The 26,513-nt window shown below is 40.1% G+C and overlaps 1 protein-coding gene across 1 annotated transcript in view; it reads left to right on the top strand.

Moving 5' to 3' along the window:
• The window catches only part of COL28A1 (collagen type XXVIII alpha 1 chain), a 139,362-nt gene extending 116,086 nt beyond the window's left edge, over window positions 1–23,276 (top strand). The window contains exons 28-36 of the mRNA XM_081147142.1: window positions 1,833–1,901; window positions 2,458–2,538; window positions 2,632–2,667; window positions 7,640–7,676; window positions 9,265–9,813; window positions 11,532–11,689; window positions 19,875–20,076; window positions 21,542–21,718; window positions 22,840–23,276. Of these exons, the coding sequence (XP_081003268.1) occupies window positions 1,833–1,901; window positions 2,458–2,538; window positions 2,632–2,667; window positions 7,640–7,676; window positions 9,265–9,813; window positions 11,532–11,689; window positions 19,875–20,076; window positions 21,542–21,714 (1,305 nt within the window). The 3' untranslated portion in view covers window positions 21,715–21,718; window positions 22,840–23,276. The remainder of the gene's footprint in view (window positions 1–1,832; window positions 1,902–2,457; window positions 2,539–2,631; window positions 2,668–7,639; window positions 7,677–9,264; window positions 9,814–11,531; window positions 11,690–19,874; window positions 20,077–21,541; window positions 21,719–22,839) is intronic.
• The last annotated feature ends 3,237 nt before the right edge of the window (window positions 23,277–26,513 follow it).

The raw sequence follows: 26,513 nt of genomic DNA, 5'->3' as shown, positions 1-26,513 counted from the left end.
TTCATTGAAGCATTGTTTATAATAGGGAAACAACCCGAATGTCGACCATTAGGACAATGGATAAATTGTAGGCTAGTTATTCAATGGAATACTGTACAGAGAGAAAATTAATAAACTGGAACCATGTGCATATTCACAGATAAATTTTATATAGGTAGTGTTGAGATTTCAAATACAAATTGGATGCATAAATATCACTTATTTGAAGTTTGAACTATTAAAAATAATATTGTGCATTGTGTTAGAATCTACACATATGTAGCTAAAGCATAAAAACATGGATATGAGTGATGCATATATATTTCAGTGAGAGATTTCCTCTCTCCTTTGGGAAATGAGACTGGGTACATGGAAGTTTCAATAGTATCTGTACTATTTCATTTTTTAATATGGTGGTATATAGATAAATGTTTGTCTTTTTTCCTGTAAATTGTGTGTGTCTGAAATATTTCATTATAACACTTTCAAAAAGAAAGGATTTTATTGACTTAAAAAGCTTGAAAGCTCATGCATGAGCTAGAAAAGGGGGCTCAGGAATACTAATACTCTAAGTTACAATGGTCTCCAACAGTATGGTGATTACCAGAGGGTAAGGAACAGGTGGGGGGGAGTTAGAAGAGGGTAACACGGGGATAAATGGTGTCGGAAGGAGACTTGACTTTGGATGGTGAGCACACAATATACAGATGATGCATTATAAAATTGTACACTTGAAACCAATATAATTTTATTAACCAATGTCACCCCAATAAATTCAATTAAAAAAAGGTACAGTGGTCTCCAAGCAAGCCTCTGTGGCCCTTTCCAGGAGTCACTGTCTAAAGCCCATCCTGCTTTCTGGAGTAGTGGCTGTCAAGCCTTTGCAAGCCTATAACAAAATACATATTTGACCCCTACCCCCTCCCCTCCCCTTGATTCTCATTTAGTTGGTCTTTTTATTAAAACATACCAGTGATTCTAGGGTGATACCTTTGAGAACGATGCTGAAAGTAAGCAAGCAAATCAGATCCCAGGAGCCCATGGTCCTTCAGACCTTTGCCCACAGACCCGTTGCTAATAACGATCTAGAGTTAAGTAAGGGTTGCATGTAGGATCCAAGCAGCATTAGTACTATGACTCTGTATACTCATTAGTGATTATTCCTGTTTCAAGATCAACATCATAAAAACACTTTAAACCTGGGTGGTTTGAGGGGCAGGGGCAGGGGAGCAGGAGATAACGTTAAGATATGGTGGGGAAAGTTAAAAACAAGTCCTGAAGTGAAAAAATCTTTATCTTTTGAATTAAGGGGGCACTAAATTTAGATAGGTTCATGTTGCCACAAATTATCAGGGATGGAATTAACAGCGTATGATAATTATATAAACAACTCCTTGGCATTAATTAGAGGGAGATACTAGTATATCCTTTTTTGTCTGTTAGTAAGATAATGCATGTTTTTAACATAAAATAAAATTTAGAAAAATGTAAAGAAGAGTATAAAAATCACCATCAATGTCACAACTGAAATAACAACTGATTGTTATTTGTGAACTGATTGATATGATGTTCATAGTCTGAAATAGGCCAAGGTGGGAATATTTACACCACAGTAATAGGCACATTCTATAAACAAGCTGCCTCGCTTCTACTCTGCCCTCGGCAATTAAACTTTCACAAGCAAAGCACTGAGCCCATATGACATATATATTCTTATTTCTACCCCCCCCCCCCAAATTTAGATAATGCTATAACACAGTTTTGAAACTGCAAGTATAAATCTCACCCAAAGAATATTCTGAGTTAACTTGGAAAATTAACAGGAACATCTCCCTTTCTTATATTGTATGTAGGGGGAGCAAGGACCTCAAGGCTTTCCAGGACCAAAGGGCATGACAGGCCATGGCTTCCCTGGCCAGAAGGTAAGTATTTCAGGACCTTAAAAAAATGCTTAGGCTTAGGATCTCAACTAACTTGAACTTTGGAAGAGCTCTCCTACTCTTGTTAGTCTTCTCCTTACAAAACTCTCAGAGGAAAAAATCCATTTGAAAGTGAATTCTTATGCATTTCCTTTCCTAACTATGAACATGCTTACTTTACAAAATCTCATTTTCTTCATTCTCAAAAGAAGGCTGATAAAGGAATAAATTCTTACAATATAACATGTAGAAGATACCAGATAGCTCAGGTGTAAAAGATATAATAGTTGGACTTCCTGAAGACAGTAAGCTGATCTGATGGTACCTCAGGTCTCTTCACTTTGAGATCTCTGGTTCATATAGAATTATATTATGGTACCTGGGGGGGAGGGGGGATGCAAATAAAATGCCCCCAATTTTTATTTCTATCATACATTTGTAGCAACAAGAACTACAGATTTTCAAGAGATACCAGTTATAAATAAACAAAATTTCAGAGTTTTTCTTATTTGGCTTTATAATTCACATTCTAAACTTGTCTTTTCACTATATTTTAAAGGGAGAGCATGGAGAACGGGGTGATGTGGGGAAAAAAGGCAACAAAGGGGAAATTGGAGAGCCCGGATTGCCAGGAAGACAGGCAAGAAGTGATTTTTAAAGTCTTACTGTAACTTTATAAGTTAAATATGTAGTTTCAACCTGTACTGACTGTTACTCTTCTTCCACTAAGCAGGGGTTACAAGGACCAAAAGGAGACCAAGGACTTACAGTGAGTACCAATCTTAGAGGCTAATTGAGGGTTTGTGCTTGCAAAATTAGTACATTCAGGTTTTAGCTTTAGAAGTATGAATTCTTCTGATGCAGAGTTCCCGTTGCTCTTTAAATGATAGCACTGCTAACAACCCCAGTGTTGACTTAGATGCATGAAGTAACTGAATCTGAATGTGAGGGAGAAGTGTCACCCGGCAACCCTTATCTGGCCTTGCGATGGAGACCTGTGACTGCTCCCCTCTGACCTTGGTAGAAATGGTCACAAGGAGGTGAGCTGTTTACAAGAAGCCAAATGGCCAAATGACTTTTTATTTTACATGATCCTTCGTATTTCAGAATGGGGGCTCTTTTCCCCTCAACTAGTTTCTTTAGGAGGTGCTCTGAGAAGAACAGCAATCACAGTATTTTTAGGTCCTGATTCACTAATTCAATTATTTGTGATGCATCTACAAACTGTTCCCCACTCATCTCCCTACACCACTGTAAACAAAAAGCCAACTCTTTAAAGTTCCACAGGGTGGTAAAGTCCCAGAATTTTTATAGCAAAGTCTAATTCTTCCTTTCTCACCTGAAGGCACCATGTCTTCCAGAGTGGAGAAGAAATAGGGACCTTCTCTTTTTGACTTTTTGGTGGAACATGGTCTGGGGATGCTGATCCTAGGTACTGTGCTAGGAAACTCCAGGTGTGAGGGGTGTGGGAGTTCCCATAGTAAGGGTGAGAGATGAGAGCTGGGCATGTGACAAACAGAACAGCCCTCTTTTTTTATGGCTCATCTGCCTTTATCTCTTTGCTCTTCCCCACCACAACTCAACCCCTGCCCCACACCCAAGATGTTTATGGTGGATGAAGTGACTGCATATGCAGCAATCCCTCCCCAGAAGCAGCAGCAGAGAGTGTGTGGAAAGTGCCCAGAGGAATGGTCCCCATAGGTTTATACCTCCCTCCTATTCCAACAAGAGGGAGACTAGTTTCCTGCATCCATTCATTTCTTTATTCACGTCACCAGCATGTATTGGGCATGTGCTCCAGATCGGGCTCTGAGAGAGACACTGGGAGGGTAATAGAGAATAAAAGAGCATGTCCTCTGGACCCAAGGAGCTCACAGCCCAATAGAGAGAAAGACAAACAAAGGATGTTCACCTAAAGTTTAGTAAATGCTGTGATAGAAGTAGATATGTGGGTCTGGAGCAGACAAAATGATCTATGATGATGTTTGGGGGCAAGAGAGGTTTTTATCTCTTAAACAGAAGGTTTTTAACCAAGAGGCAGGGTTCTTAGAAATGGGAATGATTCTTCTGACTTTGGCTTTCTAGATTCTAGAAAAATGGACTAGCAAAAAGGGAAGAGTGAAAAAAAAGAGAGAGAATTTGTATTCAATGAGAATCTAGAATGTGTTCGGGACCAAGTTAGGCTCCTTCACATCAGTAGCACCTTCCCTAGGACTGTAGGTTTCCTGGAGCCCATGCTTTAGAGGCCCAACTCTGGGCCTCTCTAGCTGCATCCCTTCCGCTGGGGAGGAGTCCTCACGGCTCGGGGAGCTACCACCCTGAGCACATGCCCCCTCTATGCCATACTCTGGATATGCAGGATCCTAGAATTGCTTGCCCAAACGGCCCCTTTGGAGAGTTGACAGCACTGGTCTGTATGCATGGGCCCACCCAAGACGGGATTTGAACAGAGCTTGGAAGTGAGGACTGTGTTCATCCCATGAATGCCAGCCATGGCCCCGTGCAGTGTAGGAATGGCATGGATGGGGTCCAGTGAGAAGGGGTCATACTGTGGGCTACAGCCCTCTCTTGCCCAAGACCCCACACTAATCCACAAGACAGCTTTTTGGGCTCCCAACCTGTTATTCCAATCTTTGTCTCAGACAGTGTGCCATCTTCATATGCGTCCTCCTAGACTCTTTCCTCCTCCTCACCTTTTCTTCCCATTACTTTCCCAGCCCTTCATGCTCCCTCTGAAATGCTCCTCCAGGCCGCTCCTTCCTATCCATCACTACCACCACTGCTTTCTGGAGTCATTGTCTTTGTCTGAACTATTAAGGAACCTCAAACCTCTCTATTGGCTGCCATGATCTTCTTTCTTAAATAAAAATGTGATCACACCTCTTCTCTGCTTAAGGCCAGGTATCATTTCATTGGCCAGGATACAGCCCACACTCTGCAACATGACACAAAGACCTTTTAGAGTTCATCTGTCTCCCACATCTCTTATCATTCTCTGCCACACACCCTGAGTCATAGGTTTACTCAAGGGCTGTAATTCACCGTGCTTTGTGTGTTTGTACCCTGCCTGGAACATTCCTCTTCCCCTCCATCCCACCCCAACCTGGTCAAAGTCTACCTCCCTGGACCACAACCCCACTGCTACTCTCCCACCCATGGAACTCCCCGCAAACCAATATGGTTCCTTGTCTTCAACCTAGCAGCATAGCACTTACAAAAGTATTTGTTTGTCTACTTCGTACTAAACTGAATCTTTTGAGGGGTATAAATTTGATGACTTTATCGTTGGCAACAAATAACCAAAGTAGTTATTCATCAGTTTTAGTGGAAAGACTGAAACTATTCCAATCGCTGAAAAGCAAAGAATGCGAGAAAAAAAAACCTGATATACATATATGATTACTTAAAGCATTTTAGACCTGGTTATCCCATAAAAGCACATTGAAAAGAATTAAAATACAACTTTGATATATAAGTTATTCTTACCAGTAAATAAAAGACAAATGTTGTAACAGAAAAAATGGACAAAGGACATACAAAGATTGTGCACAAGAGAATACAACTTGAAAACATGCATATAAAATAAAATTTAACCTCATTAATAATTGAATAAGCATAATTTAAAACAATGAGATATTTTGCTCTATCAAATGCCAAAGATTATAAAATAATAATAACCAGTATTGTGTGTCTAAAATCAACAGGTTTTCTTATATACTCTGTTAGAGGTGTCATTACTACAGTTTTTCTGCAGGGCAGTTCGGCGGTATGCATCAAGAACCTCAAAATGGCCATGCATTTGACATCAGTAATCAAGATTTTCAGAATACAAAGTAATATGGGAAATTAACTATGATATGATGTTAAACAGAAAACTATAATTGTAAACCTTGGTACACAGTATTCACTTATAAAAATTAAACATAAATATATAAATATATACTTTTCCCCTTTGTAGACCATTCTAGTTTCAGATTTCTTAAATGCCTCAGTAAATGTGCAAAAGCATGACAAGGCCTGAAAAATATATATAACTGTTGATGCCCTCATTTTATATAATTTTATTAATATCATATTGGGAGTTCTTTTTAAATAGCCACTTGGAATTATTGGCTTCTACTTAATTTGTAGTAAAAAAATTTAAATTAAAATACCCTGAATATTCCCCATACATGCTTCTGTTAAGTCATGTCACTAGTGATGTCACCTTCGCCCCAATTCTGTCATTATAGGTTTTTTCTTTAAAACTTTACTTTTGCAACTGTTAAATTTTATCTTCTTAGATTAGGTCTACTGTTCCTGTCGAGATTTTCTGGGATCCTGTTTCTTTCATTTGTGAGCTAATCATCCCTGGCAGTTTCCTGTCTTTGGCAAATGTGGAGTCCTGCCTTCCCTAGTCTCATCCCAGTTATTTGTAAGCATACTACCCAGAGTGGGGCATCGGCAGATGTATTCCTAGTACCCAGCTCCTGCCTGGCCCTTCTGGGGGAGCTGATGGGCAGCAGGACCGGGAAGGCGCATTCAGAACACTGGGACAGTTCATGAAAGAGCCAAAGAGATATTAGGAAACTGGAGAGGGGACTTGCACAATTGGGGAATGGTACAGAAAAAGGGGAGGAGATACAGCATAGAATATGTTTTCTTTTGGTCCTGGTGCTTGTCTTGGTTGCCCAGCCCCTGGTGGGTTAAATCATATAACTGAATAAATGCATGGCTCACACCATCGTAGGTAGTACCAGTGGTCCCCCTTATCCACAAGGAATATGTTCCAAGAGCCCCAGAGGATGCCCGAAACCAAAGATAGTAGCCTACATATATACTATGTTTTTTCCTTTACATACATACCTATGATATAGTTTAATTGATAAATTAGGTGTAGTAAGAGATAAACAATAAAACTAATAATAAAATATAGAAACTGTAATAATATACTGTAATAAAAGTTATGTGAATGTGGTGTCTCAAAATATCTTATTTCACAGGTAGAAGATTCATTCTTACTGTAGATTTTAGCAACCTCAACATAGGATTTTTTTTTTTTTCCTTATTAAGTCGAGAACTTTTACCTTTTCACTTAAAGGAAGCAATTTATGGCTTCTCTTTGGCATGTCCCAATTTGCGGCATTACTACTCTCGTGCTTTGGGGCCATTAGTAAGTAAAATAAGGGTGACTTGAAGACAAGCACTGCAATACTATGAGCACTGCAGTCGATCTGACAACCGAGATGGCTACTAAGTGACTCTGTTGGCGGGGAGGGGGGACAGCGCACAATTTAAAACTTATGACTTGTTTAATTCTGGAATTTTCCATTTAATATTTTCAAACTGCACTTGACTGCAGGTAACTGAAACCATGGAAGGTGAAACTGCAGATAGGGGGCAGGGAGCACCTTGTGGAGCCAGATCCTGAGCTAAGAGCTTTGTGTGTGTTACCTTGTTTAATCTGTCCACAGGCCTAAGTGGATCGAGACGCTGTTAAGTCACCTAATGCCCAAGGTCATACAGCTGATAAATGCTGGAGCCACAATTTGAACTCCAAGTCTGAGCTATTCCATTTCACAACTCAAACACATTTCAGTTATGATGTATTACAGCCAACTTTTAACCTCTGTGCTACTTATTTTATTTTCTGCAGTGGAAGCATTAAATCAAATGACCCAATGCTGACTGTAACAAGACATATCTTTTATGACTATAGGATTAAGGTCATACTATTAATACATATTCCCTTTTTTCTCCAGAAAGAAGAAATTATCAAACTTATTTTTGAAATATGTGGTAAGATTTGACTATGAAGAAAAAAAACTTTACTGTACCAACCCCTCTCTGTTCTGTGTTGGTCAAGATAATGTGTTTACCCAGAAGATGTATATTACATAGCTCAAGAGAAACTTTGAAGCTCATTTGAAAAGTCAGTGGGAAACTAAAAGGAAGCGGTGAGAGGGGCTGTGGGAATCCTGACTTAAGAAAAGAAAATCTCTCTGGGTGGTTGAGAAGCATGAAGATACCTGCCTAGAGTCTGTGGGCAGCCAGGCCTTCTGTAAGCACAGTGTTATTTATATTCAGTGACATTTACCTGAGCTTTGGAAGAAAAAAGCAACAAAGGAAATGTGACCACAGGGGCCTAACTTGTATTTGAGTCCAGCCTGGCTGGTGACTATCATGTCTGAGTTTTGGTTTTTCCTGAAGCCAGAAGTCTTTCTGAATTGAGTTTTGAGCTCTATTTCTAAAGTGCATTCCACCCAAAAGGGAGGAAGACAGAGCCAGAGGGTCCTCTTGCTTCACAACTATCTAAGTGCTTCTACATATTTGACTAAATGGGTAGATTTAAGATAAAGTTACCAGAAGGAGGAAGTAAAGAGTTTAGCCAAAAGGCAAGAGATTCATGGACTAATAAAGATAAGAAACTTCAGTGTTTAAACAGGACAGAGGCAGGAATATCATTGTTGATATTCCCAGAACTGGCTTGTCACCCAAAGAGTTCTGGCCTTTAAGAACCAACCTGGGACTCTGTATGGTGATAGGCCAATTTAGACGTGACTTCTGAAGCCCTGTAAAAATAGCACCAAGTTTCCTTAAGACTTTTTGTGGTAAGGTTATTGGGCGACAGGAGGGTGGATAAACCAATGGATAGTTCTTATTGCCTGGGGATCTGGCAACTGCTTTGAATGACAAGCCCTGAATAGAAGTTGGTTATTGACCAGTATTCTCATTACCCTCAAAAGGTTTCATAGTATGGCATGAATGGACAGCTGGCCTCACTGATAAGATGGGAGCCACCTTAGTTGACATGGTGGGTGACTGAGGACATAAAATAGAGTAGCTATTCTTTATTCTTTTACAGTTCAAAGCTCTAATCCTTCCCCTGCAATTAAAATTTTTCATCACATTACTTTAGCCATTGGCCACACCAGTGAGCAGATCTCTCTTTTCCTATAGGGATATGGTTGAAGACTGAAATATTAGCTTTCAGATTCAGATTCAATACAAATGGTGGAATGACAAATTTAGGATAGGGGTTCTCTCTTAGGGAAAGGGAGGGGAATGTAATCAGGAAGGTAGACACAGGGGATACTGACAACTTAAAACGTTTTAGTTTTTAATCTGAGAAATCGGCACATAGTGCTTATTATTTGTCATCTATAGTGTAGTTTTCTTCATAAATTAGATTTTTAAAAGAGAGAGGTATAGAAAGCAGAAGGGAGACAGCTATCAGTTGTATTCACAGTCACAGAAAAGGAAGGTAATAATCCAGGCCTAAGGTTCATTCCTGCCCATCTCTTCCCACCCCTACCAATCTGCTATTAATCAGTGACATTTTAAGTTTCACTACTGCAATGTCTCTGTCTCAACATTCATCCTTTAGGTTGTGGACCCAAATGCAAAGAGACTCCACTAGAGCTGCTGTTCGTGATCGACAGCTCAGAAAGTGTGGGGCCCCAAAACTTTCAGATCATCAAAAATTTTGTGAAGACTCTGACTGACCAGGTTGCTCTGGATGTTGCCACAACCCGCATAGGGATCATCAACTACAGCCATAAGGTGGAGGAGGTGGCTCTTCTGACGAAGTTCTCCAGCAAGGATGACTTCAAGCTGGCTGTGGACAGCATGCAGTACCTGGGGGAAGGCACCTACACGGCCACAGCTCTCCATGCAGCCAACCACATGTTTGAAGCTGCAAGGCCAGGCGTAAAGAAAGTGGCCTTGGTCATCACAGATGGGCAGACGGATACTCGAGATAAAAAGAATCTGACAGAGGTGGTGAAGGACTCCAGGGAAGCCAATGTGGAAATATTCGTGATTGGGGTGGTGAAGAAAAATGACCCCAACTTCAAAATGTTCTACAAAGAAATAAATCTAATTGCTACCGATAGTGGGCACGTTTATCAATTTGATGACTTCATTACCCTGCAAGGTAAGACTCAGCTCCAGGGAAAGGCACTTACATTGTTCTTGCAAGTACCATGTCCCTGAGCAAAAATGGAAATCAGCAGGCTAACAAGGCTTATGCAAACATTAAATTGTAACACATAACCTCCAGAAGGAAGAAACATTTCGTATCATCCATGTAGAGTATAATCCCCTGTCTTTATTCATTCATACCAAGTGCTGAGTTGGTCTTGGAGTAACCTGGGATATCTGTGGTCGAAGGACATGGATGGAAAGAAAGACTAGAACTTGGGGATATTGTGAAGATTAATGTTCAGAAAGTTACTTAACCTGAATAAGAGATGGAGCGAGCCAACAGCAAGGCAGAAAGTAACCTTAGACTCCAAATGAATTAAGAAGGGCATGATGAATGAAAACAAATCATGGTGGTCTGAAGAGATGATGGGTGCAAGTAACTGGGCTTGTTCTATTCTTTCCTCTGTTCTTATGAAAACATATAATGAACAAACGAGTCGATGTGAGGAGGTCATCTCGCAGAGCACCATTCTGAACATCCATCACACAGTCAATGCTCAGGAGCTGGGTTTCTCTGGGCTCCGTCACCCTTTCACGTGAGCCGAGGTCTCTTCATGAGGCACGAGGCAATCTAAGACACCGTCTCCCCTGTGCTTGAAGGGTGGCCAGTGTTGCTTTCCAGTGCGACATGTTCCAACTCTTTGGAAACTGACCATTCATTCTGGCAGGGCACACACCTCGCGAGCTTGTGAAAGTAGTAAAATTGAAGCTTAACGCGTTTGCAGGCTTCCATTTGGCACCATTCTCCCTTCTCCGCCCCCTAGGAGTGGGGCCTGGCTCGGCCTGGCACAGACCCCCCTTGCCTCACACTGCTCCCCACCCACTCAGGGTACCAGCAAGGCCTGCCCCAGTGATAGCACATCATGCTCAGCACGCCCCGCATCCTGGTTTCCCTTTTCTTCAGACCTTTCTAAGCTGGGGTCCCATGCCCCTAACACCCGGCTGGTGACTAACGGGTCTGTCTGATATACTCAATCTCACTGGGCTGTGAAGGTGTTAGAAAGACCAGAGTATTACGCATTTCAGAGACAAGTTATATTTTAATGATTGAGGGGCTTTATCATCTAAACCAAAGGAGTTAGTAATTTGTTCCAGCCAGCGAGGGATATATCTGGGGGCTGGCTGGCCTTTTGCTATCCCTAAAACCGCTCATTCAGCTTTCTAAGGGTGAGAGCTGCCCCTTCCACAGAGTGGTTCACAGTTAACTGATGCTTTAGATAAGCAAGCATTTAAGTCATTCTTTATTTTTATTTTTTTATCCTTACCTGAGAGTATTTTTCCAATTGCTTTTCAGAGAGAGTAGAAGGGAGAGAGAGAAACATCTCGATGTGAGAGAGAGAGACACACATCCCACATGCAGCCCAACCGAGGCCGGGGGTGGAGCCTGCAACTGAGATACCTGCCATTGGCCGGATTCGAACCCAGGACCGTTCAGTCCACGGGCTGACTCTCTAACCACTGAGCCAAACTGGCAAGGGCTAAGTCATTATTTTAGATGTCCTTTTACAGGTGATGTAAAAATGCTTTAAAACATAGTTCACCTTGTAGTTGACTTCAAGTGATGGGAAAGTTTGTTTATTTTAAGGAGAGTGCAGCTCTCTTTAAACAGGTTTTGAGTAATATTTTGTTGCTCCTACAATGTCTCTTTTTCTGCTTCTCTTTTAAAAGATACCCTGAAGCAAAGACTATTTAAAAAGCATTGTGAAGATTTTGATTCCTACCTCACTCAAGTTTTGGGTTCATTGCCGCTCCAACCTGAATTTGGGATGTCAGGGGAAGAACTCAGCGTTTCCACTCCAGAGCCTCAGAAAGAAATGTCTGAGTCAGTAAGTAACTGTCTTGCTTAATTTGCGAGCTTAACATTGTGTTTTCTGTCTGTTTGACATCAAAGAACATCTTGCTTTGCAATGCCAGGAATCAGCTGAGGTATGTGTATTTTCAGGTCCTTGGCTCTAAATATTAGCACTTTGTCTCCAGATTTCTAGTTCAGCTCTGGGGCTTTGTGAGCATGAATATGAGATTTAAAAATATTTCTCTATTTTATAAGACATTCTTTATTAAATGTTGCAAGTAATATTTTATATTAGACTCCTTCTTCCACCAAAGTAATTCTATCCACTAGAACAGATTAGCACTATACTATTTGAATCACCCATTTGCCATGCTAGGTAGATCCTTTCATACCAGGTCACAATACTTTCTCATCTGTCTGTATATTCACTGCCCATTTTGCACCCTCTGAAATTTCTTCAAAAGTGTGCAGTATTCAACCTGCCACCATGCCTGAAGCCAAGCCACACTTTTACTGATTTAGCTTCCACCTCCTGTGCTCAGAGTAGGGGTTGGGAGGGAGGCTATGCCTGCATGTGGTGCAAGGTGGATGTTCTCTTTCAGAGCAACTGAAAGAACTACCTCCTAAATGTACTGAGACAAATGACGCTATCCTCAAAGCCAGCTTCTGGGCACTGACCTCAGCCCATCAGGTTATGAGCAATTATTAGGTAAAAAATGGAGAGCTTCCTATAATTACTGGTCAGCGGGTATTGTAGTCTCTTCCCCACCAAGTTACATAAAGCAGGTCTAGACTCATCTGCATTACACATACGGACATCCTCTAGCAAGCAGGCACATAGCTGTCCTGACCCTGTTCTGTAAGCTCAATGAAGTCCCTGACCCGCCCTGTTATGATGGCTTCATGAACATGAAAGATTCATGATGAGCCAGTGCAACAATATTCTAGCATCAGGATTCAGCTGTCTACTTGGACTAAGGCCTTGAGAAATCTCCAGATCAGTACGTGGATCCTAGGAAGGGCCTAGGAAGCTTTCTTAATGGGATAGACTCTAGGACTCACTAGATTCTTATACTCTGCTCAAAAAAAGGGTAGAAAGGCCTCTAATATATTTCTATTTGATTAAATACTAACTGCCTCTGAGATGGGTAGTTTCAGTTAGGGCAACAGACTGCCCCTGGATTGTTGATTGAAATTAACACACATTTTTACCACATGGTTTATATCAGGGATCAGCAAACTCTTTCTGTAAAAGGCAATACAGTGAATCTTCTTGGTTTTGCAGGCCATTTGATCTCTGTTGCAATTACTCACCTCTGTCTTTGAGGTGCAAAAGCACCCTAGCCATTACTTAATGAATTAACAGGGCTGTGTTCAAATAAAACTTATTTCCAAAACAGACAAAGGCTAGGACTTGGCCCCTGGGGTTTTGCTGACCTGGTCTTTACGGGCATTTTAAAGTGAATTACAGACATTAATGTGCACAGTCTATGACTTTGTTCTTCCCTCGTCAATCCATGTCTCTTTCTAAAGACTTCCTAAGCAAGAGCCCGCTTGGGCTGCATCCAGCAAGTGGTGCTTAAACCGAGCTCACCTAATTAAAAGGAATATAAATCGATCATCTACTGCTCTAGTAGGTGGCAACTGTTAAGACACAGTTCCTGGCCCTGACTAGGTGGTTCAATTGGTTGGAGCACTGTCCCCTACACCAAAAGGTGGCAGGTTCGATTTCTGGTCAGGCCACATACCCAGGTTGTGGGTTAGATCTCTGGTCAGGACATGTGCGGGAGGCAGCTGACTGATGTTTCTCTCTCACATTGATGTTTCTCTCTTTCTCTCTCTGAAAAAAATAAAAAAGACACAGTTCCTGCCCAACAGAAGTCCAGGGTATAGGAAATATTAAGAACTTTAGCAGAGCTGTGGATGAACCACAAGAAATGATACAATTAACTTCAGGGCAAAGTAATGGAAGGCCTTACGGAGGAGGTGGCACTGAGCTGAATTTTAAGAATAAGCAGGAGTTTTTCAAAGCAGAAGGGTACTTCTGGCAGAAAGAACACATAGGTGAAGGAGGATTCCAAAGGGCAGGGCATTTCAATAAATTCGTTAAGTCCAACACGAACCTAAGTGTGGTTGGCAGAATGGTGGGAGTTAAATCTGGATAAATAATTTGAGGACCAATTATAAATGGCCTCATCTGTCAAATAAAGGAGCTTAAATTGTATTCATAGGCCAAGCAGCCAGGAGAGAGCAGAGAAGTTTTTAAAGCAAGAGTCATGAGGTCATATTCAGTTCACAGGAGGAATAACCCTGGTTTCAGTGTGACAGATAAATAGAAGGAGCTGGAGAGGAGACTAGAGACAGATATGAAGAGTAATAGTCCAGGTGAGAGAGAATGAGAGCAGTGGGAATGAAAGGAGGCATGAATTGGAAAACCATTTCTGGGGCAGAATGAGCAGGATTTAGCGATGGTATAGATTGGAGGTTAGGCAGAGGGAGACGTTTGGTGATAGCTGGATTTCTAGCTTGGAGATGGGGTGAAATGAAACACCATCTACTGAGATGGAGAATATTAGGAGGCAGGATGGGGTTTTTTGAAGGAAAATAATGAGCTTAGTTTGCACCGGATAAAGTAGAGGTGCCTGAGGGAAATCCAAGGCAGTTATGACACAGAATGAAGCACAGCAAGACCCTATGCCTCATACCATGACCCAGGAAGGCTGATGGCCCTGAGACACAAGTGATGTTAGTGGATTATGACAGTTTAATCATTCTAGTATCTGGGAAGGGAAGGGCATAAGAAGAGTACATCCAAAATAATTTGGATTTATAACACCTACAGCTGCACAGAAGGAAACTCAGCATCAGCTAGGCCTCTCTAGGGTGCCTGTGACTGAGATAATGGGAGCTCACATTGAACCTGGGCTTCTTGGATAGCCCCCTTTTTCTCTAGACTTTCACCCTGGCTCTCTTCACAAAAGCACCAAGGCAAGACTGAACAATGAATGTTCCTCAGATATATAGCCTAACAAACATATATGCATTTATCTCTGTCATATGTACATATAATACATACACACATTAATACAAAAACGTATTTATACATCTGTGCATGCACACCCACCTTTATCTAAAAGTGTCATCACTGTAGCCAAACATCCGAAGTAAAGAGGATCTGTCAAAACCTTTTGATTCTCGGATTGTTCCGAAGCCTACCCTAGGCAACACAGCAAAGCACATGATCTCAGAAGCCCTTTTGTGTCTCTATTTCCTTTCTCTGCTGTCCCTTCTATCCACTCCTTTAGACACTTATCTCTGTCCTTTTTTCTCCTCTTTTTTCTATCAAGATCCGTTCTTAAGGAGAATTTTGATATTGGTTATTTACACTTTAGTGCAAAATCTAAGTCAATAGGTTTCCACCTCCAAGAAGGACTTATACTTTAAGCATTTTTTTTTGTAATTGTGGGATGAATTTGCTATACACTAAACATCTGGGTACAGGTGTGTTGGGAAATAGAGAAAGCAGGAGGATTTCCCAGGTTCTACCAAATTCATAGCACTTCAGCAACACCCTGCTCTGTTGTTCTTTCTGGTCAGTCCCAGGAACTGAAACATGTACATCCATTCTACTCTGTCTCTCTCCTGAAATCTTGATAATTTATACTTCTTCTGTAATTTATCATATTGTGTTTTTTAAAATATATTTTATTTATTACAAAGAGAGGAAGGGAGAGGAAGAGAGAAATAGAAACATCAATGAAGAGAGAGAGTCACCGATCAACTGCCTCCTGTACACCCTCTGCTGAGGATTGAGCCTACAACCCCAGGCACGTGCCCTGACCAGGAATCGAACCGTGATCTCCTGGTTCACAGGTCGATGCTCAACTGCTGAGCCATGCTGGCCGGGCACATTTTACATTGTTAATAATTATTTATATATGCACCTCGACTCTCCTAATGGATTTAAAACCCTTGAGGACATGATCTGTGTCTAATTAAACTTTGTGTCCCACTCACAACCTAAAACTGTGCCCCATTTTGCAAATAGCAGATGCTCAATAAATACCACTGACCAAATAAACGCTATACCAACTGTTCTACTAAAAAATAAATCTAAAGATTTTCTTCAATGGAAGGCATAAATTATACTGTTATATAAAAGACTGTTGACCGGCCGGGAATGGCTCAGTGGTTGAGCATGGACCTAGGATCCAGGCGGTTGGGGTTTGATTCCTGGTCAGGGCACATGCCTGGGTTGTGGGCTTGATCCCCAGTCAGGGACATGCAGGAGGCAGCTGATCAATGACTCTCTTATCATGATGTTTCTATCTCTCTCTCTCCTTCTCCTTTCCTCTATCTGAAATCAATAAAGATATATTAAATAAATAAATAAATAAATAAATAAATAAAAGACTATACATCAAAAAATCCTTATTTTTTTAAGGGACTAATAATATTGGTCCTTCATGTTCCTTTATTATCTCTGGGTTTGGCCAGTTGGGTTAAGATTTCCAGGACATAAATGGGAGTGGGGTAATAAAATCAGGTAAACATCATTTAATCATACTAACTGGTTATAACCAATAATGGTCTGTTAAGCAAATAAGCACTGGATGAAGTCCTCAGCAACCTTAAATGCAAATAAAGAGCATTTGATTTAAATACTACTTGAGCACTGAGAGTCCTGGCAAAAAAAGTTATCACCTGAGAAGAGGCAATCAAGGTCAGGAGCCTGAGAAGCCAGGCACCTTGAAGGCACTGGCTGCTGAGCCAGCTGGCAAGAGCACAATCCCCACAGCCAACTGGGAGAAACTTGGACCCACACTGCTGGGAAAAGCTCAGACTGAACACATGGGCTAATGCAGATGATCATTTGCATTCATCCAGAGAAGACATGAGCTCAGATTCGAAGAGCTTGTCTGTAATAAATGCACAATTCTGTGTCATGAATTACGAAGAAAATGTTAGGAAGTCAGAAACCAGATGGCCTTTTGGAATTGTTAGTAATCCTCCTTTCGGTCATACATTCATGTTCCTAGGATGCTGCTCAAAATCTGTTTTCTTTTCCTTAAAGATCTGCCCTAAGATCGAAAGGGACTGGCGATAACACATCCGCCCGTGCAGCTCCCTGGAGCAGCCCTGGACTCCAGGTGCTGGCCCTTCACGTGCCCCTACTCCCCTCTTCTGTGTCTTTTTACTGTGCTGAGCCCCTGCTTGGAGCTGGGACCGTTTGTCTCCTTGAAGGCAAGCCAGTGTGGTGGGAGTAGAAATGTGTGGAGCTGCTGGCAGGCCTTTGTGTTTAAGATTTATAAAAAGAACAGAGAGTACATATAACAAACATCTGAGTCCCCACCACCCAGACAGAACCGTTGTTTCCACTTGTTCACTCACTTTTGCTTCAAATAAAGTCCTTGTTGTTTTCTTTAGGAGTCTCTTTCTCTCTCCTTTCTCCAGAGGGAACCACCACCATGAATTTGGTGTGTATTTTACCAGTAAAATTTGGGGCTGCTTAAATCCCACCTATAGAGCTGGAAGTCATGTTAGGGTCTAAGCTTTTCTTATTTTAAAATGATTATATTAAAGCCTAGAGGAATTAAATAATTAGTCCAAAATAAGCTCCCCCCCTTTCTCTTTCCCTCTGCCTCTGCCTCTCTCTTTTTCTCTCTCCCTCCTCTCCCATTCTGAATTTATTCTCTTGTCACTATTTGCTGATCTATGCTATAAAGACTTTTAAAAAGAAGAAAAGCAAGGAAGGAAAAAAGAAATAAAAGCATGGCATGGTTTGAGTTCTCTTATCAGGAAAGTGATATTTACACATATGAAAGAAGAAATGACGCAAGACAGCACAGGATTAAAGGTTAACTTGCGTATGACCAGGGCCAGGCGTAGAAACATTAGAAGGTCCTACGCACCATCTGGAAGGGGCAGGTTGGGACCGGCTGGGTTACTGGGAAGGTTCTGCAGATGGGGCCCGTGGCAAGAGGGTTCATGTTGAGCCCGATGCAGAAAGAAGAGGAAGGGATGGGAAAGGTCACAGCAAGATGTGCTGGGAGCAGTGGGAGGCGAGCTCACATGGTTACGACAGTGTGGAGGAGACAGGCCGTGGCAGGGCCAGGTACCAGTTGAAGAATTTTTTACCTATCAAATTGGTAATTGTCTCTTTTTTCAACCATAATATCTAGTAAATTGTGATAATTTAGAAAGGACACTCAGTAGTGAGGGTGCAAGTTGGTAAAATTTTTTGAAGAGGACTTTGTCTCAGAAGCTCAAGTATGTGTGTTCTTTCACCAGCTATCAGCCATGTGGTTTCTAATAGAAAAAGAGCAAATTAAATGTTTATAAAAGGCCATTGTAGTTATGTATATTTTATATTTAAAACGGTGTATAGAGTCACAGTAAAATATATGGAACCATATATGGAACCAGGGTATTTATTTATTTATTTATTATTTTAAAAAATATATCTTTATTGATTTCAGAGAGAGGAAGGGAGGGGGAGAGAGAGTTGAAACATCAATGATGAGAGAGTCATTGGTCGGCTGCCTCCTGCACGCCCCCATTCTGGGGATCGAGCCCGCAACCCGGGCATGTGCCCTGACCGGGAATCGAACCGCGATCTCCTATCCTAGGTCAATGCTCAGCCGCTGAGCCACGCCTGGCTGCGCTACAGTATATTTTTTTTATTAAAAAAATATATGCACGCAGGAAAGTGACTGAGGAAAAATACACCTGAGTGTCAACAACAATTACTTTGGGGAGGTGGAATCAATCACTTGTGATTTCTCTTCCCTTCCTGTTGCTTCTTCAGATTTTCTAAAATCCCTTCCATGAACATGTTTGCTTTTGTAATAAGGAAGGAAAATCTAAAAATGGCAAACCATAACAATCATGTACTTGTTTAAATAACCTGAATCTTGGGGAGCCAAAAAATCAAATTATTTTCATTTATGAAAACATAAATTTATTTCACGGGTTCTAAGAACTTCAGGTGTAATGCTCTTGTGGTCAAAATTCCGAAATGATGAGGTGACTGAGAAAGAGAGCACACACTCCTGTAAGTAACAGGGGTAAAGATAACCCAGGAGGCCTTAAGGCTGGACTACAGTAATGACGTAAAGGCTGAGTTAATCCCTTTAAGAAAACCACGCTGCCCAGTGTGCTTTGAAGGAACAGTAGAGCCTGGCTGATAGCGTCTGAAGTGTAGCCTAATGTCCAGTGACTTTTTTATGTTTGATAAACTGCTCCTCAGGCATCCTTCTCCTTTAACTTATTTTTTGCTGAAAATAAAATGTGTGCAAATAAAAACCCCAACAACCCAACAGTATTTCTTCCCTAAAACAGGCAGTTCTCAGATTTTGCCACTAGCTTACCAATAATTTTGGGGAAGTTCCTTAATCATTTGGAGTTTTAGATTCCCTCCTAGAAAATAAAATACTGAGAAAATTTTCCTCTACCTTCAAAATTCTCTAGTTCTGATGGCTCAGCAGTTGAGCATCACAGCTCAGTTCCCAGTCAGGGCACATGCCTGGGTTGTAGGCTCGATCTCCAGTGGGGAGCATGGAGGAGGCAGCCAATCAATGACTCTTTCATCATTGATGTTTCCATCTCTCTCTCTCCCTCTCTGAAATCAATAAAGACATGTATTTTTTTAAAAAAAATTCTCTAGTTCTATGATTATAACAAAAGCTCTCATTCAAATTGTCATAAGTACACACAAGATCATTCTGAAAGAAATAGGAATGCCAAGTGAACCACAGTTTTACCTCCATTTGTACCAAAGGTTGTGTTTGGGGGCTAGTGAAAACCCACTACTGTATTTGACTTGAATGCCCATTACACAGGGCTGATGACCAGATCAGTCCCAGTGGAAATATTTGCTCTGATTTATCTGGTAGTACTGGAATCATTGTAAATATATGTATACACCAATAATAGAATTGATTAGCATTTCCCCCACTGTGTGTGTGTGTGTGTGTGTGTGTGTGTGTGTGTGTGTACACATACACTCACACAAAGTGATAGGAAAGTCCATAATTTAGGTATCCAGAGATATGTGATATAGAAGAGGGGCATCATTTCCTGAGCTTTTATTGAAAGAATTAATATTGAAGAATTGCAGAGAAGCAGCATGCTGAACTTTTCCTTAAATGCTCCCAAAAGCAAACTTGCTTTTTTTGACTTGACATCACTAGGAACAAAAGTGTGAACTTTTTGTGTAGGTCAGTACTCCCGGAGCCCAGGACAGAGAGAATGAGCCTCCAGAGCCTACTTGGGCTGACAGCCTACCCACCACTCCTTCATCCGAGGCTGCCACCATCCAGGGGCCATTGCTCAGCCCCTCTGAGGATAGGACAGTGGGTCTGGGAACCAGAACTCCAAGTCCCAGTTTGAACTTACAGTGGGGAAAGTTGGTGCACAAAGGTAAGAGATATCTGCCAATCAGCCTCTGCATCTGCAATGTGAAGAAGGCACAGAGACGGTGGTCTCTAAAACCTCTAGAGAGAACGTATTTTGTTTGTAAACAGGAAGGACAAAAGATAATTTTCATTTTATTATATGAAGGATTAGAAAACTGGCTATCTGTAGAACAAATCTGGTCAAAAAATTTTAAAGCTCTTTCGTGTTTGTTATTATTTTTAATTTGAATGCCTTTACACAGGGCTGTGCTCTCATGTTTGCCACAGTCCCTACCAGTCCCTATTATCTTACATGTGGCCTTCACACATATAGACATTTGAGTTTTGAATCTTAGATTGTAGAAGACAAAGAAAAAAGCTAGAATCTAGATTCATCAATGTATTTTCTACAGAACATCCATAGAAATGAATCATTAGATACATAGTTCCTGAAGAACATGCCAGAGAGATAATATCCTTGCTTTAAGAAGCAAAGATTGGCTGGAAAACAAGTTACACGACATTATTTATTGTTTTTAAGAGCAAAGGTAGTGAAAATCCACTGATCCTTTCCAATTGGTTTAAGGAGTTTTCATTTAGTTTTAGAAAGTAAACTACTTGAGACATATTCCAAACCTAGGGAAATGATTATGGGAGATGGGGAGAGGGCTGGTTTTGATGTTGATAAATGAAGCCTATGACATATAAACCATCTCACAGAACCCAGGAAACAGACAGCAAGTACTTCTTTGGTCTTTTTTGGCCTTGGAATCACTTCCTTAGGTAGGAAATATGATTCATGACACTAAGGAGTACCATGAAATAAAAAGGGATCTAACAAAGGATTTACTGTTGTAGCGTTTCTTTGCTTTTTTTCACAGTGGACATGTTTCTGAAATTTATTTGTAAACTGACATAGAAGGTCATGTTTTATTATACTGCAATAGCTCCTCTTTATAAAGGAAACTTGTGGCATAAAGAGAGCCCTTTGTTTTACTTATTTTTTGTAACTTAAAGAAATCTTCCTTTTTTAGGAGCACAATGACTTGATTGCCATGGTGTTTTCTGTGAACAAACTGGAAGGCAATGTGGATAGAAAGCCAAAATCATCTTCAGTCCAAATATTAACTTGATTTTAAATCAATTCCAAAGTAAATTAGAAGTTCTATTTTTCTCCTGTCAACTAATCCCCACAAGAATATTAGCCAAAGAAGGCTCACAGTGTTATGCTTTAAGGGAAATATGAATTTTTAATGGAGTTTCATGAGGATTAAAAAAATTTCTGTTTTCAAAGGAATGAATATCTAAGGGTGGAGTTTGGGGTGATGGAGGATGTGTTTTGGGTATCAGGGAACCCTTATTTAACTTAGAACAATGTTTTCTTAATTGGTATGTTAATGTGCATGGAGGATAATTTATGAAGCTTTTCTTTTTCATCTTTTCACTGAAAGAAGAACCTATAATAACACGGTGTCCTTTTCTCAACCTAGACCCTAGGTGTTTGGAAGACCTAAAGCCTGGAAACTGTGGTGAATATGTGGTTCGATGGTATTATGACCAACAGGTCAACTCTTGTGCCCGCTTTTGGTTCAGTGGCTGTAATGGCTCAGGAAACAGATTCAACAGTGAAAAGGAATGTCAAGAAATCTGCATTCAGGGCTAAGCAGGTAAGTCAGCCTGTCATGACTCAAATTTCCATCTCCATCAGCAGGCCCAGAAAGCACCTCTTTAATTTCAACATATTCACCCAACACAGATAAAGCACCATGTTTCATTGCATACAGAGTATTTATAATTTATGAACATAATTGAATTCTTACAACCACACTGGGGTGTGGGTATTATTAACCATTTTTACAGATAAAGAAGCTGAGGATCTGAGTTTAATAATTTGTTAACAGTAATTTGTTAACCCAACTAAAAAATGGTGGAGCTGGGGATTGAACGTAGAGCTGTGCAAGCTCAACACATAGGCTTTAGTGTCTATTTCCCAACCTCAATGTGGTTCTGATTCCTGTTCATTCCTATTCTATGTATTATGTTGAATTAAACTCCTTCCCCAGCCCAGCCCCCCATTCTTTCCTAGTCCCTCTGGTCCCTTCTACCCACTTCAGTCCCCCAAACCCCTCACAGCCCTGCCAGTAGAAAAAAGGTAGGTAGGTGGTGGGAAGGACTTGGTTTGGGAATCAGAAGTGTTGGGAGTATGTAGGAGGGAGTGAGATAAGAAAGATGTCCTGCTTGACAGAAACCTAGCAAGATGGAATGTTTCTGAGAGCTGGGGTAGGAGTGGGAGTGGTGTGGTTAGATTTTTGCCTCACTTGCTTTGAAACTGAGTAAGAAACTCAGTTTGAATTTGAATTTAAGTGACTTAAATGGATTAACAGCTGTCACTCTGCACTCCTCTAACATGTTTGGTAACAAACCTTTATTGTATGTTTAAACTATTGCACACAAGAAATTGTAATTTAAATGAAGAAACTTTTCTCACTCTTCCTTTAAAATATGTAAATATGACTTTCAGTTTTAGGGGGATGGAAAAAGAAGGCACTTGACAGCCAAGAACTACTTAAAGCCCACATCCGCTCTTGAGCCGGGTATTGTAAAGTTAGGTCTTAGGCTGAAAAATGAGCCGCCAAATTGAAATATGACCCACCAGAGTAATAGAGAATTGGCTCTGTCATTTTATAATAATTTTGCGACATCCAGTCTGGGAAGATCATCAGTTCTGAGCTAAGTGCAGACAGCATTTGTATATATCATCTGACAGCACCCTCTCTTCTTCTTTCAGGCCTGCGACCCTCACTCAAGGTCAGCGGCACAAAGAAGAACACTCAAGGAAGGAGGTGCTGGAGGAACAGCTGTCTTAGCAAAAATAATTTTGTGTAGCTTGATTAAATTTTTATGATGTAATATTTAATACTACAAAAGAATACATGCAATATACTTGTAACTAAAAATGTGATAAGATGAACACCAGTGAACACTTCACACAGAGAATGACCAAACATAACCAATTCTGTTGAAGCTTCCTGTGTACCCCTCAACCATCCTAGCCCCCTATTTCCTGCCGGGGATATTTCATCTTGAATTTTGTGTTTATCATTTCACTTTGCTATTGCTTTTTATATGTAATTTTACATGTAAAACCACATATATCTCTATGTATCTCTAAACAATACTTAGTCTTGCTTATTTTAGAACTTTATAAAAATGGTGCTACACTCTAGTCTTTTGCAACTTGTTATTTTCATTCAATATTATAATTAATCCACATGTTCTTACCATATGTATTCCTAAAAATATCTAAATGTGTTCCCCAAAATTTATTATTTAGGTTTTTTTAATCTTTAGAAAATTTGTTTTATAATATAGGATTCTTTGCAACTTTTATGTTTTTACATTATAATTCATACACATTTACTTTCACAGTTATATAATAATTGTGTGAGTATATCATAACATATTTAACCATTGTCTTGTCTATGATCGATTGAATTGTTTCTGTTTATTAATTTATTTTTCACAATTTCAGGAGCATTGCTATGAATGCTCTTATGTGTGGCTTTGGGTATACACACACCAGCTTTTTTCTAGGCTATATACCCAAAAATGAAATTGCTGGGTGGCAGAATATGTAAACATTTGAAAATAGTATATCATACCAAATCAAATTTTTTCCCAAAGTGTTTGAACCAATTCACTATAAACTCTCACCTGTTGTGTATAACAGTTTCCAATGCTTGATATTTTTATCAACACTGAGTACTGTCAGACTTCTTCGTTTTGCTAATACTGGGTAGAAAATGGTATCTTGTATGTTTTTTTATTGTTGACAATATTACAGATATTCCCCATTTTCTTCCTCTTCGCCCCCCTCCACCCTGCCCCCACCCCACGCCAGGCCTTCACATTATTGTCTATGTCCATGCATTATGCATATATGTGTATATGTTCTTGGGTTAAGCTTTGACAACCCTCAGTTCTGTTCCATGCATCCATGCCTCTGGATCTATTTTGTTCATCTGGATCTATTTTGTTCATTAGATTCCACATATAAGTGAGATCATGTGATATTTGTCTTTCTCTTACTGGCTTATTTCACTTAGCATAATACTCTCCAGGTCCTTCCATGCTGTCACAAAAGGTAAGAGATCCTTCTTTTTTACAGCTGCATAGACCTTCTCTGGCGATATTTCGCCCTATTTTTCACCATCTGTGCTGCTTCTGCTTCTGTGAAATGCATGTTTATAATTGGGGAAAATTTTTCTGTTGGATTGTTTGTCTTTTCCTTGAATTTCTGGAGTTTCTTATATATTCTTAAATCAAATTATTTGTTCAATATTTGTATCGCTAATATCTTTGCAGCTTGTTTTTTCACTTTACTCTTTTTCAACAGAAGTTCTCAATTTTAATGCCATCAAATTTACCCATATTTTCTTCTGTGGCTAGCACATTTTATTCCTTGTTTATGCTGATCAACCTCTCAGCCACCTTTCTTGGGTGGGAAACTCTCCCAAGACACACACACACACACACACACAAAAAAGGTCTTGGTGTTGAGTGTATCTTTCTAGATTCCTATCTTCATGGCTGGTGATTCCTTGATTGTATTAGCACCTTGGTAATTTCTAGGTGATTTTTTGTTTGTTTGTTTGGTGTGTTTTTTTAGTTGTCCTCAGCATGGAAGTGGATCTGAGCTACAGAGATGGCCATTACCATATTTTATTACTGTGGGATGGAGGGCTTTGGGAATTTTCTTATTTCCTGGAAGTCCAGCAATACATTAAAAAGCATACATTAGTCACCATATGGTTGTTGAAAAGTAGAAAGACCCTTTAGAATACCTAGCCTGCTATTTTGCCAGAAGTAGAAGTACTTATATTCCTTTTTCAAGCTTTTCACAACTTTGTCCACATAGAAAATTGATATGCAAACACGTTGTAATATTGAGTTGGGAGTTTGTCCCTTTATCTGAGATATCCTTTTTCTCCTTCGGTGATGACCAAATCCTAATACTTCAAGGACAACTTGCAGGCCTCCCCTCCTCCTTTGTGGTACTTTTTCATCAGCTGGGCCATGTTCAACATTGAGGGCCCGAGCACTTGGCTTATGCCTCCATTCTATCCCTAGTCTGAACTGCCTTGCACTTAGTGAAGAGCATTTGCATTGGTTTCTTCTTGCTGCTCTAACAAATTACCACAAATTTGGCAGCTAAGCAACACAAGTGTATTATTTTATAGTTCTGTAGGTAAAAAGTCTCATGCAGGTCTCACTGGGCTAAAATCCAGGTGTCAGTGGGGTTGTGTTTCTTCGGGTTTCCTTACCTTTTCCATCTTCTAGAGGCTGCCCACTGTCCTTGTCTTATGGCCCCTTCCTCTGTCTTCAAAGCCAGCAGCAGCAAGTTGACTATTTCTCATGCTGCTGTTGCTGTGATTCTCTGACTATAGTGGGGGAAGGTTCTTTGCTTTTAAGGACTCATGTAATTAGATCAGACCCACCTGGATACTCTTCCATCTCAAAATCTTTAACCTTAATCACATCTACACATTTCCTCTTGCCCCGTAAGGTAACTGTTTAAAGGCCCTGGGGCTAGGGAATGGACATTGTTACAACCATTATACCCCCAATCACAGCATCTGTCTTGCTCTCTGAGTTTAGGAGCAAGACATGTCTTATTTATCTGTGTGTCCCTAGTTCCTGGCACATAGGAAGAACAATGCATTTAAAAAATATATTAGAACTCACTGTTTTATTACATAAATAGATAATTGCTTGGAAGAGGGATAGATGAAGGATCAAAGAGGCTGAATTGAACAATATGAGAATTAATTCTGGAAAAGAAAATGATTTATGTTTTTGCTTTAAGCTAGTTAAAAGGCCAATATAGATGGAGGAGAAATATGACATTTTGTTCCTCCATTTTCAAATGAAAAAAATGACAGACTATATATTATATGTGTGAGAAGTAACAATGTGTATCTAAAGTAGTCTCCATTTTAAATTGATATTGAGAAATTTTTAATATTTTATCAAGTACTAATGATGTTGAAGAATGTCAACAATGAAAACATTCCATAGAAATGTTAAAATATCTTAGGTGATCAATTCATCATTTTCATTCAGTTAAAACAACTTTGCCAACTGCAAGAAATGCTCTACTCAGGGGTCTGAAGAGCATGCTAAATGTATAAAATGAAAAATAGGCTTGGTGATTTTAGTCATAATGTTTACTGTAAACACAACAAAAAGTAAACGAGAGAATGAGAGAAAAATATTTTCAAGTAACATGTAACAGAATTGTTTCATATCTCTAGTAAACCAAGAGGTCCCATAAACCAAAAACAATGAAAAGAAAAAAATTTTAAAAATGATAGAGATTGTCAATTCAAAGGACATGGCCAATAAACCTGTGAAGAGATGCTCAGCTTCATTAACTGCCAGATAAATGCATGCTAAGTAGAT

This window comes from Miniopterus schreibersii (genome assembly GCF_964146895.1).
Source record: "Miniopterus schreibersii genome assembly, chromosome: 9".
In the NCBI taxonomy this organism is placed as follows: domain Eukaryota; kingdom Metazoa; phylum Chordata; class Mammalia; order Chiroptera; family Miniopteridae; genus Miniopterus; species Miniopterus schreibersii.
Note: the sequence above shows the minus strand (reverse complement) of the source record. Positions and strands in the feature narration are given on the sequence as shown.